This window comes from Penaeus japonicus, unplaced genomic scaffold (genome assembly GCF_977035675.1).
Source record: "Penaeus japonicus unplaced genomic scaffold, GWHDUDI00000001_assembly GWHDUDI00000031, whole genome shotgun sequence".
NCBI lineage: Eukaryota > Metazoa > Arthropoda > Malacostraca > Decapoda > Penaeidae > Penaeus > Penaeus japonicus.
The window spans coordinates 7,793,516-7,806,015 of NW_028234433.1; the positions used below are offsets into that span (position 1 = coordinate 7,793,516).

The 12,500-nt window shown below is 38.3% G+C and overlaps 1 protein-coding gene across 2 annotated transcripts in view; it reads right to left on the reverse strand.

Moving 5' to 3' along the window:
- The window catches only part of Tbcd (tubulin folding cofactor D), a 23,395-nt gene that overhangs the window by 1,038 nt on the left and 9,857 nt on the right, over positions 1 to 12,500 (reverse strand). For both annotated transcript variants that reach the window (XM_043014385.2, XM_086555627.1), the window contains exons 6-21: positions 11,746 to 11,956; positions 11,303 to 11,513; positions 10,400 to 10,548; positions 9,958 to 10,069; positions 9,212 to 9,329; positions 7,078 to 7,232; positions 6,789 to 6,879; positions 6,328 to 6,514; positions 5,850 to 6,008; positions 4,217 to 4,429; positions 3,704 to 3,874; positions 2,821 to 2,954; positions 2,491 to 2,642; positions 2,112 to 2,307; positions 1,240 to 1,425; positions 141 to 323 (exon numbers count right to left, since the gene is read on the reverse strand). In XM_043014385.2, coding sequence (XP_042870319.2) covers positions 141 to 323; positions 1,240 to 1,425; positions 2,112 to 2,307; positions 2,491 to 2,642; positions 2,821 to 2,954; positions 3,704 to 3,874; positions 4,217 to 4,429; positions 5,850 to 6,008; positions 6,328 to 6,514; positions 6,789 to 6,879; positions 7,078 to 7,232; positions 9,212 to 9,329; positions 9,958 to 10,069; positions 10,400 to 10,548; positions 11,303 to 11,513; positions 11,746 to 11,956 — 2,628 coding nt within the window. The remainder of the gene's footprint in view (positions 1 to 140; positions 324 to 1,239; positions 1,426 to 2,111; positions 2,308 to 2,490; positions 2,643 to 2,820; positions 2,955 to 3,703; positions 3,875 to 4,216; positions 4,430 to 5,849; positions 6,009 to 6,327; positions 6,515 to 6,788; positions 6,880 to 7,077; positions 7,233 to 9,211; positions 9,330 to 9,957; positions 10,070 to 10,399; positions 10,549 to 11,302; positions 11,514 to 11,745; positions 11,957 to 12,500) is intronic.

Below are 12,500 nucleotides of genomic sequence, written 5' to 3' on the forward strand. Positions count from 1 at the left end.
TTACAATGCAATGGTTCATAATTCAAATACTACTGACTTCTAAAATCAGCAGCTTACAAAAATTCAGGTGAAAATAAATCAATAAGACATCATGAATTGACACCCAAACAAGTCTACAAATATCCATCCATATCACCCACCTGATATCCTAAGAAGAGAGAGAGCTGAGTGAGGCAAGCCTTGGCAGCAGCACCCTCAGTCCTCAACAGCTCACAGAGAACTGCAATGACGGCTGCAATCTTGTGATAATCTGTCGACCTAAGGCACTCCTTCTTCAGTAGTGTGATGAGACGGGATGTGAATGCATTGTCTCCCTCCAACACCTACATGAAAATGACATTAGGTTAATACAATATATTCCTTTGTTCACTCTAATGGAACACAATCCACAAATCCTGTTCTAACTCATTTTGAAAAGCAATAAAAAAAAAAAAAAAATATTCGCAAAACTAATAATTATCACTTTCAAATGAGTAGCCCATAATCTTGACATCTGATGAGAGTTCTGCACCTATTTCCTTAACATACACATTAATTCAACATATATGTATATTACATTAATGAAAAAAATATAGTCAAAAGCTTCTGTATCTTTAACCCATTAACAGTGGATGGCATGATTTGCTGCAAAGGCAGAGCCGGTCATAGATGCGGATGGCACCGTGCCAGACATGTAAAACAGCCATCCTATTGCACAAACATTTTTTTAATACCGCGACCAATGGGTTAAAACAACACAAGAAGTTACAATAATGTATATATATACATACATACATAATATATATACACATACAATCATACTGCAGACCTCCTTAGGATCAATAATATCTTGAACATCTATGTTCAAAATGGGGATGAATAAGTGTTTTCAAAAGGAACAGTAATTTTTTTTTCTTCTCTAAGAAGGGGTGAACAGGTGAAATAAATGATCTTTCCAGAATGCATCTGTATGCAGAGCTAAAACCTTATCAATCTCAAGTCAGGAGGAAAGTCTTTGTTTTTTCAAGCTTCTGTGAATAAAGACCACAGAAATTCTGATGCACCCCAAACGACCGAAATCACCAAACTAGCAGCAAGAGACCTCACCAACAGCCACTTGATTAAAGTGAGCCTGTAATTCAAGCCTGGTAGTATCTTATATGCCCTTTAGCCAACAGATTAAAGTAAAAGGAAAAAATGAGAAGAAAATAACACAATAACCAATAGATACTCCTAACAAACGAACATAAAAGCACCCACCACATCTAGCACGGCAGAAGAACTCAGCAAGTCCCCTATGGTCTTGATGAGTGGCAGGGTTATGCGGTCCACCTTCTGATGACTGCCGAAGAGTTGCAGCAGAGTTTCCATGAAACACGCCAGTTGGTCTGTCTTGGTGGCTCGGGCATTCAGGTACGTGTGCAAGGCCTCGCTTGTGTAACGGGCCTGGTGTTGGAGGAGAGATCAAATGGAGTTGTTTTGATAATGCTGATGATCATGGTAATGACAAAAAGACGAAAAGAAAGAGAGAAAAAAAAGAAAAAGAAAATGAAACCAGGAGCAAGGACATGGCATTCAGAGAACTTTCCTTTCCATTTTTTTAAATGTTTATTTCATTACAAAACAACTATCTGGCTCTGAAAAGCAAAACAACTAAATGCCTCTCCTAGCTTCAAAAAAACAAAAACAAATGGGAAGTGTTCAATGGTTAAAATTCTCAATTCATATTACATTCACAAATAAAATCTAAACAAATATTTCCTCTATCTTTGCTATTTGTAATTTAGTATCCTTCTATCAATCTCTCTAACTTTTTTCTCTTCTATAACTGCATATCTAATTATTTATGAAAATAGCTATTTATCTTCCTTACCATTTATCAATTAAACGGCTCATTTATTCACATATACATATATATGATCAACAAATGAATATATCCATCATGCTATTCAGGGAAGGAAAAAGAAAGAAAAGAGGAATAGAGAGACATACAGTAAAAGAAAGAACAGGAAAACACAGAATAAGAAAAAGACATACTGAAAAGGCACAGACGAATAGAGGAAGAAAGAGAAACAAATATAGATCATGAGAGAAAAAAAAAACACAAGAGCAAACATCCCCTTCTCACTCACAAGGTTTGCCGAGATCCCACCGGCAGAGTAGGCAACCCCCAGCAGCACTCGACTCCTATAAGCAGGCAGATCTAGCAGCTGGATGAAGAGGCAGAAGGTGCTGCTCTCTGATGCCCAGTTCATCTTATCACAGACGTCTTTGGGGAAAATGGCCTCCAGTTCCTTGACATTTGGAATGTGGGGGACCTTGGGATTGCTGCGATTTGACAGGAAAATAATTTAATGGTTTAAGAATTACCATCAAAATGCTCACATTAGGATGGATCAGATAAACTTGTTACTTGATTATTCTCTATCCCTGAATGATCCTTTGACAATTCAGATATAAATTTCTATTTTGCAGAAAAACATCACACTGCAATGCCATCAAAATACTCACCTATACAGGAGGGCCGCAAAGGCAGTTCCAGCCACCTTTCTTGTCCTGTCTATTCTCTCCACACCTTGTTGACAGACTCTGGCCATCATTTCTCCTACAACATCTTCAGTCAACAGGCTTGCATCTACCCCTACTACCTTTGCTGTGAGTGACTGAAATTGAATTGCCCATTTTGTAGAGTTAACTCTTCAAATATCTATATTCATTCTTGGAACTTATTGTAAAATGAATAATGATTAAAAATGATGTTTAGTGGCATATTAGGCAAGGTAGATTAATACATCTAGAATTTTTTTTTTTTATGTAAATAACAAAAAATATATGACAAACCTGTAAGGAAATAAGGGATGCCTCCCTGACCCAAGCACCGATGTCCCCTCTGCGGTCCATTGTGTAATCATCTAAACTCTTCACAAGCGCTTGGTAGATTTGCATGAGGTTTACCTTGCATACCTGATCACATGCTGTTGAGAATTATCATAACCTTAATATGGTGTAGTTATTATTAACCCTTCTAAGATGGCCACATCTTCAGATGTTTAGCCTAGCCTTGGCATCTTAAGATGGTGTGTTTTCTATTATTTTCAAGACTTATGGTATGATATATGATTCTATATATGAAATATTTTGTTGAAATTACAAACTATTCATTCCTTCAGTTATGATGACCTTTCATAAAGGGTCAAGTACGTGTCTTGCATTCTTTAGACATTCAATCTCATTCAAACCTTTCTTCTACATTAGTATCACCTTGTTAATATATCATATATAAACTCATACTTCATACCATAAGTCTAGAAAATAATAGGAAACACACATCTTAACCCTTTCCCGACGGGGCATGTGCTACGCAAAAACCCCTACGTCAGGCCATTCCAATATTGCATTGGAAATGTCACACTGGCATGACGCCCCGGCATCAGGAATTTAGCTGTGTCACACGAGTGTGACGCACCGTCGTCATAGGGTTAAGATGCCCAGCCCAGGCTGAACATCTTGAGATGTTAATATACAACTAAATTTTCATTTATTCATTAGTGCAATTATAGCAACAAGTGTAAGTAATCATAAAACATTAATTCTTGCTGTATTCTTAGCACTAAATCTATCATTCTATGCAATTACCCTGCAACACACTACACCTACTCCATAATGATACTCCAAATTTCCACAACTAGAAACCAACAGAAATTAAATAACCATCCCATATTACCTTTTCCATCTGTCTTAATTCCCACTGTATCCACCAGGTGTAGTATTGAACAGAGGGCCTCCTTTCTTGTCCGCGCCCAAGATGCTGTACTGGGTGTTATTTCTGTTGTTCTAATGAGGGCTGGCAAAACCACATCAAACTTCCCTACAATCATGGGGTGTGGGAGACACCCTAAAGAAGAGGGGAGGAATGAAGGATAGAAATATATATACAGGTAATAAAAAAAATATTTTTGGCAAGACTGGAATAAATGTACTACTGATTATTGTGGAGTTCAGAATAGTACTTAAATATCATTTAAAAAGATATAATAATAGACCTAAAAGCTACTTTGCAGAAGTTATATCAAGGAAAAATAAGGTTCTGTATCTCTCTACCTGAAACTTCTATCTGACCAACAATTTCACATTCTCAAGCTAATATTTACATGAATTAAATGAAGAAATCAATGTTTATAAACACATGAAACACAAACTTATAATCAACAAAAGGTTTCATTATAGGCAGCCATACCAAGTGCAGCGGCAAAACCCAAGCTCTGCGTCTCCTTCTCCGTGACTAGCCCGCTTGTGTATCTGGCTATGAGTGCATCCCTCCACTTGCTACTCTCCTCCGTCGTGGGTCTAAAGTACTCTGACCAGAAGGGAGGCAGTGCTTCCAAGGCAGCTGTGCGGATGTTCTCGTCTACGTAGACAATACAATCTTCTAGCAAGAGGTGCCACTTCTCTGGAAATTTAAAGGTGAAATGGTAGTATGTGCTCTAAGCGGACTGATCCCTTTAAACTTTTTATTCTTATTATTATCAATACTATTCTAATTTCTTCTGTATGGGCTTAAAACACAAATCATAATACTTTGGAACTACAAATCTGGCCCCACACATGTATGTTTATTTAGTATCTTATTTTTGTACATTCATTTTGAATTATCTTGTAATTTAATTTGTATGCTGGGGTTTTATCTATTATAATTTTTTTTACATGAGTACTTTATATACTGATGTATATCTTGGACAGACAAAATTAGTATCAAAGATAATGCATTGTAAGATTTCATTATGGGAGGGATAGAACAATAACCCCAGACAGTTTCGGGATAACAGCAGTTAAAAACTTTTGTTCTTTCTTAAAAAAGTAATAACCACTAAAGCATAAAGTCTTCTCCTGACATTTAACTCATTGGTTCACACATCCAAACAAAATTATAATAAATGTAACTCTGTACAACATGTATATATAGCAAAAGTACATGACATGGTAGAACATCCATAGCGTGGGAAATATTCTGATAATGTGGTATCATGTCATCCAGCATGAATGGGCTACTTGATGACCTGCATTTCTCTTGGCCATGAGCAGCACTGGGTGAACCCTTCTGGCCCTTGTGCCCACTAGCAAACATTCTTCCCACATCTTTCTTGGGTTACCCATCTTCTCAGTCTACTGTCCTCCACAATCACTTTCATAATTTTTCTCCCATTCTTTCTCCATGCAATCTTTACCTTCTCTTTTCGATCACATTGACATATTACATTCGTCTTATTTTCTTTTTCTTTTTCCTGTCTATCAACCTCAACATTTATATCTGCTGCTTATAACTTTCCTTTATCAGTCCACTTCACTGGCCACACATCAGCATTATAACCACTACAGACTGCGCATATGCCTTGCATTGCACTTCAGCAACACTGCTCATGTCTCCAAGTGATATAAACTATTATTCTACCAATCTACTGCCACTTACATGTCTCCTGTTCCATCTATTCTAAACAAAGAAACTTCTTCCCCTGTGAATCCTCACCAACCCTTATCTTCACCATACTCAGATCTTGATTCTCATTTCCTGGCACTATATATCCACTCTGCTTTAAACCGTTCCTTTTCACCTATCTTCACTGTAAACCTGTGTTATATATTGTCTCTTTCCTCTCCCTTACTCTCCTTTTCAAACCTAGTATTGAACTCCTCTGACCTCATCTACATATAGCAACTATAAGCAGGTATATGCATAACACATTTGTGCTTTATTTCCTAACCTAATATATCTCATATTCAAGAGGAAAAATGTAAGAGGAAAAAAGCAGACTGAAAGGGAAGAAAATAAAACACAAACTTGATTCCCTCTGTAAGAGAATGTCTTCACTTACGCAGAATTTCCTCGCCGTGGAAGGGAATGGCAGAGAGAGAACACTTCTCGATCAGTACTGCTGTTGCTTGTCTCATGTACTCCCCACCCATACCTCGGTACAGCTTTCTCTCATCCAAGGAAGGTACGATGTTGCGTATTCCACTTAGTATGTCATTTCCTAGAAGGAGAAGATGAGGGAGAATGTTATTTTACATGACATTCATTCAGTGATGCTCTCATGACAATATATTTGAAAGGGTCTTTCTTAAAAGGAGGCGGAGGAGAAGGAGGAGGAGGAGGAGGAGAAGGAGGAGGAGGAGGAGCAGCAGAAGGAGAAGAAAAAGCAGGAGAAAAAAGGAAGAATAAAAAGAAGATAAAGAAAAGAAAGAAGAAAAAGGAAATGAAGGAGAAAAAGAAACAAACAGAAAATGAAGGAGTAGAAGCAAAAGTACAAGGTAGTAAACATCCTCATGCAGAATTGAGACATAAGAACTCACCAATGACATCCTGAATGCGTTTCCCTTCCTTCTTGGCTACAAGTGAGAGGCCATGGACAATTTGTGCCACAGCCAGGATTGCACCATGTCGAGTCACAAGGATGTTGCCTGTGGTCTGGGTCAGAAGCTGTGGCAGGATGGCTTTGCACATGTACTCTGGGTCAAGGGCAGTCAGGTTATGGAGGGCCTGGATGGATAAAAGGGATGAATTGTAAAAATGATTACGAGGATAATGATGATAATAGGGATGATGGAGATGATAATGGTGATAGCAATGGTAATATGAAAAGATAATGATAATTATACCAATATTCATAATTACTCTAATATTCAGAGAAATAACAAAGAAAACAACAACAATAATAATGATAATAAAGATAATGACTTAGAATAATGTAGAGAATATACTAATAAAACAATACACAGAACACCTTACACTCATCAAAATAAGCAACTTGTACCTTTGAGGCCAGTTCTCTGATGGCTGAATCCCAGTGGTTGACTTTTTTCTCCACCAAATGATCAATGAGAGGCTGCGTGTACTCAGGATGCCTGGAATGGAAGGGATATGTGACGATAATTTCATTTTTAAAGAGCTTTGTTAGATTTAAAATATTAACTACAGCTCAAGTTTTACTCTTCAATGAAATTACTGCATTACACTATTACCATTTATTTCTAGTCTAAATTTTCTGTCCAGATTCTTCCCCCTCCTCAAAAAAGGGAGAAGAAAAAAAGAAGAAAACTTACTGGCCAACCTCGACGCTGAGATTGAGGAAGGCATTGGTCCTGTTCCCAACAGCGAAGTAGTCGACAGTGGTAAGGATTTCAATGCCATGGGGGAAGGTGCCCTGCCGACCCACATGCTCTTGGAAGGCTGCTGATCCAGCTCGGCGGCATGGAATCTGCGGGAATAGGGTTTTGATAGTGATTAATCTGCACTTTTCTGCACTTAGTTGAAAAAGGGGATCTCAAAGCAAAATAATCAAATCCAAAATCACAGCTTGTTTTTTCACACGCACTTTCAATGTGTTTTCATATATTAAGAACATAGAAACCTGACAGTCCAAACAACTCTTAACCTCCTATCAACCCTTTGAAATATTGGTAAACTGTATACAGGAACCACATCTGACACTTCATACTAATAAAGCAACAGGGCAAGACTAAATGCTTGATGCTATCTTGAATTCATATGCACCTGGCCTTTTCCCTATCTACCAATCTATTTTCACACAATTACTCATCTCCAAGCCCATACTTGACTGGCTTTGTTCAAACATTAACAACAAGAGAATGACCAGACTATTGGCCAATTTCTCTTAAATTGATTATCTGCCATTCTGAACATATAAGACAGTTAATCACAATCAATAATGACATTGATCCTTCAATTGCACACGATGCATATACATAAAATGGCATAATATGCACAAAACACTGTTCTCCATTCTTAGTCCACTCCTCCTACTGTTCATTAGTAACCTCACATTATCTACACCTAACTCTTCTTCTAGACTTTTTGGTGATGAAAACTTTTTAATTTGACCTGTTACTAATTATGATTACTGTTCACTAAATACATGGCAAATGCAATTAACCTGTTAACACCCATGACAGGTACGTGCTGTTGTTCGTGCGTCCGACCGTCGCAGCCGACGCCAAGGCCGGCGTGGGCTGGCCGCTCGGGATGCGTGCGCCTGGCAGGGCTCGCGGCCGGTGCCCCTGCCCCGAATCTCCGTTTGGATTCGGATGATTTTTCAAAAACCTAGCAAACCCCGTGCGCAAAGCCGGAATGGCCCCGGCGTGAATGGGTTAATGATGGGTGACAAGATATCATGTCAAGTGGTGGCTATCCTCCTGGCCAGCATACCGGGTGGTCGGGCATATAGTGCTTGGCCGAGGCCAGTGCGTGCAAAAATCCAGAGGCATTAGGCTTACCTGTTTGAAATAACCTGGCTATTCAACCATTTGGAGCCAAAACAGCCCTGTTATTAACCCATTTCCGACAGGACCATTTCAGCTTAAAAAGACAGATATTCCGGGACTTTCGAACGCATAAGCCTAACGCGTCGGGATTCTCGGCTGCACTAGCCGTGAGCCAGCGCACACATCCCGTGTGCCAGGCTGGACAAAGTGACGCGTCCCCGGCGTGTGGCCCAAATACCATTACATGTGATATCTATTCACCCGTTGTTAACGGGTTAATGGGTTAAGAACCAATAAATGCAAACTACTCTCATTGATCATATCACAAACACTCATTTGATACAACTGTTACATTACAAAAACATCATAGAGTACATCACAAACAAACAAACAAACACTGAGGAGAAACCTTCATAACTACACACCAGATGTCAAACACATACCTTACATTAAACTTTTATATTTAAGATCGGAGTATTGTAAGGTTCTATGGTCCACTCTTACAATCATGTACAACAATGTAAACAACCTCATAGATATTAACCCTTTCCCGACGGGGCACTCGCTACGCGAAGACCCCTATGCCGGGCGATTGCAATATTGCATTGAAATCGTCACACTGGCTTGACGCCCCGGCATCGGGAGTTTGGCTGTGTCACACGGGTGTGACGCACCGTCGTCATAGGGTTAACAAATATGAATAATTATGGGCAGGACATGCCCCACCCCCAGGGACCTACCTCACTTGTAATCTACACTGACCAGCACCCTATGCAATTCAGACTGATATTGAGATAATCACAGCAAACTCTGCTCCAGTTCACTTGAGGGGAATCTGTCCCATGAAATATCTGTATGTTCTTATTAAATTCTTCTATATGCAGTTTAATAAGAGAAAGAAGATACCTAAATCTCTATGATCTATGCCACATCTCAATCATGGCAAAGAAATTACCTCTCTGTCAAACAGGGCGACAATGAGAAGGCCGACAGCAAGCTTGTTGACATAGGGAGTCATCTGGTCAGGGTGATAGGCTCTAGCAAAGGCCCAGCACAGGTAACATGCAGCATCTCTGGGAAAGAGGTTTGGAAAAGGATAGATTAATGTAATTATGAATATTTTCACATTTCACAAGAAATTGGTAAAGAGAAAAAATATAGTAATCAAATAGATACTGATGTAGATAGTAATAATAATGAATGATAATAATAATGCATTATGATTAATAATAATACTAATAACAATAATAATGATAATAACAGTAATATTAATAATAATAGTAATAGTAATAATAAAATACTGATAATAATAATAATAATATATTAACAATTATAATTATAACAATTATAATAATAACAACAATATTGATAATAACCTTCCAAATAATGACAATAATAATACTGATCATATAATAAATAAAATGATGATATTAATCATATCAGTACTTAACCCCATAACAATAGATGACATGATGTTCACATCATGGCTTAGCTGGTCTGCCTGCCATGTGACGTGAATGTCATGTCATGGATTTCTCTGGCCTTCAAACCGGGTGATCAGATATATAGTGGCTGGTTGCTGCTTCATTGTACAAATATCCCAAAGGGCTAGGCCCAGGCACTGTGAAATACCCCGGTGAGATGACCAGGTGCAGCCAACTAGGTCCCATCATTAATAGGTTAAGCTGGGACACTCCATACCTGATATTGGATCCTACTGAATACTGCCCTCTGAGCTCATCATACACAAGAGCTTTTTCAAGGACAGGTGCTACAGCTGGAAGTCTCTCTGGAAGCAGCAGACCTCTTCGAGCTATAAAAATTAAAACAATAAATTATCATTCCTGAAGACAGCAAGGTCGTTTTCCTCTTTATGCATTAAAAGAACATAATTTGACATCTTACTCCAGTCCATTATGTATGCAATATTCCTAGAAATATTTATATGTATGACTCAATGAATTACTCAGCATGTAAAACATTTAATCTCATTTTAAAATAATATCTTGCTTTCTGAAACTGTTCATTTTTTTGGTTATTATTCTGTACAAATGGCTCTTGTTTTGAACACAACATGCAATAAAACTTACTCTTCATTTTTGAAGCAGCAAGTCAAACTCTCCTTTTCATATCATAAGCATACCTAGTTCAGCCAGAGCCAGACAGCCCCCATGCCAGGCTTTGTCAGATTCTCGTGTGGAGAAGAGTTCCAGAATGGCCCCCACTACCTCATCACCGAATTCCTGCGGCAGACGACCTGTCACACGCCCTATGCCCTTTGCTGCTGACCACCTGGATGGAGAATCAAAGGGATGTAAATGCCACTGGAATCCTGGGAGTATTTCCAGTATCATGGGAGATGATTCAAGAGAGGAAACTGTCTTTTAAAGCCAGTATTCTTCAAGCCAGACCAAGTGTTGGTGCTAAAGCCACATCATCCAGAATTGGTATCTTTACAATAACACTGCGCTGACCTTTGGATGGTGAGGCTGGCTTCAAATCGATTTTAATGGTGGATAATATTATCTAACCAACAAAATGATCATAGACTATATATATCATCAATACCCACAGAACATAAGTAGGATATGCAAAGACTGCTCTGGGACCGGCTCCCCTAGTTACCCTGAGACTTGACAAAAAAAGTTGATTAACCCTGACTTGAGCTGGGTTCCAGAGTTAAATAAGGCAAGTAAACACTCAGCTTCAGTGTACTCCTGTGAGAAAATGTGAGGGATGCAGAAGGAGGGTCAGATTGATGAAGAGGTAAAGAAAAAGAGGGATAATAACATTGGATATAATGCTAATAATGCTGAAATAATACAAGTGATAGGGAAGAAAGATTAATAAAAGAAAAAGAACACAAACTCAATAACATTAATAATTATAATAGTAATGATGATAAAATAATAAGAACAATATGATTTATATTATCAATATTACTAATCATAATAATAACAATAAAAACACTACTACTACTATTAATTATTATTAGGCTGAATTGAAAGTTTCTATCAATTAATGAAAAATCTCTTAATCAGCTCACCTCACAATGGTATCCTTATCTTTGAGTCCCTGAAGTAAGCTATCAATAACTTCTTCAACTTCACCCACAACTTCTTCATCTTCCTCCTCCTCCTCGTCCATATTCTCCGCTTTGCCATCCTCTTTAGAGACGCCCTTGATGTTAATGGACAAGCTCCTGCTCCCTCGCTGATATCTCCATGATGCAATCTTTGGCTTCAGGAAAGTTAGTCCTGCCAAACAGGGATGGTTCAATTAGCTGGTAAATTTCTATGTTACTCAAACAAAAATATTAATTACAATTATAATAAAACCCCTCAGAAAATGTAAATGTCCCATATAAAGTCAGTATAATACAGAAATAATTAATATAACAATATCACCAATCTCTCAATTCAGAAAGCCCATTACACAACACACAATAAAAGGGAATTCTAACAGTTAAAGAAACTATTGCACTCTTACCAATTCGCTGAATGAGTTTAATAGACAGTTTCCTTACAGGGGTGTCACTGCTGTTTATCTCTTTGGTTGCTATAAGACGTAATAACACATTCTTAGAGTAGGGCAGCATCTCTTCTCTCTTTCCATGCTTGAAGATCAACCCTAGGGCTCGCAACACCCCTAGCTTGTGAAAGACAGAGTGCAACTCTGATTCCGTGTCGATGTCCAGCACCTGTTTAACGGAATGTTGTAGTAATGCAGTGGTGGAGCAGAAAGCAGACTTGCCACTATGAAAGGGGCTATTGCAAATTATTTTTCCTCTTTTATGTTCTGTTGTTTGGATTTTAGTAACTTCATACATGTAAGACACCCTTATCTCCTTTTACTAATTAAAAAAAAGACATCTTTCTGCCACAACTATGTCTGTTCCAACCAATGCCAGCCACTCAATGTTGCCAGATTCTCTGATACCACCACCTTTAAATCTCACATATCTACAGACATGCCCCTGCCAAAGGTGAAGATAAGTTGCATGAAGCCTACTGCTTAGAGGTGGAATAAAAAATAAAATTTGAACCTAACTAGGCCAGTAAGCTTTGGAACAGACATGTGTTACGGTAGTGAATTTTGCAAACCAATGAAGATTAATGAAAGATAGACAAATTAATACATATACTGTACTGTATTACTAATACTGCTACAACTTAGATAGTATAGACCTAGTTCGGGCAAAGTGTTATTCCTGTGACACAAATTTGCTTTGCTGGCCAAATGAC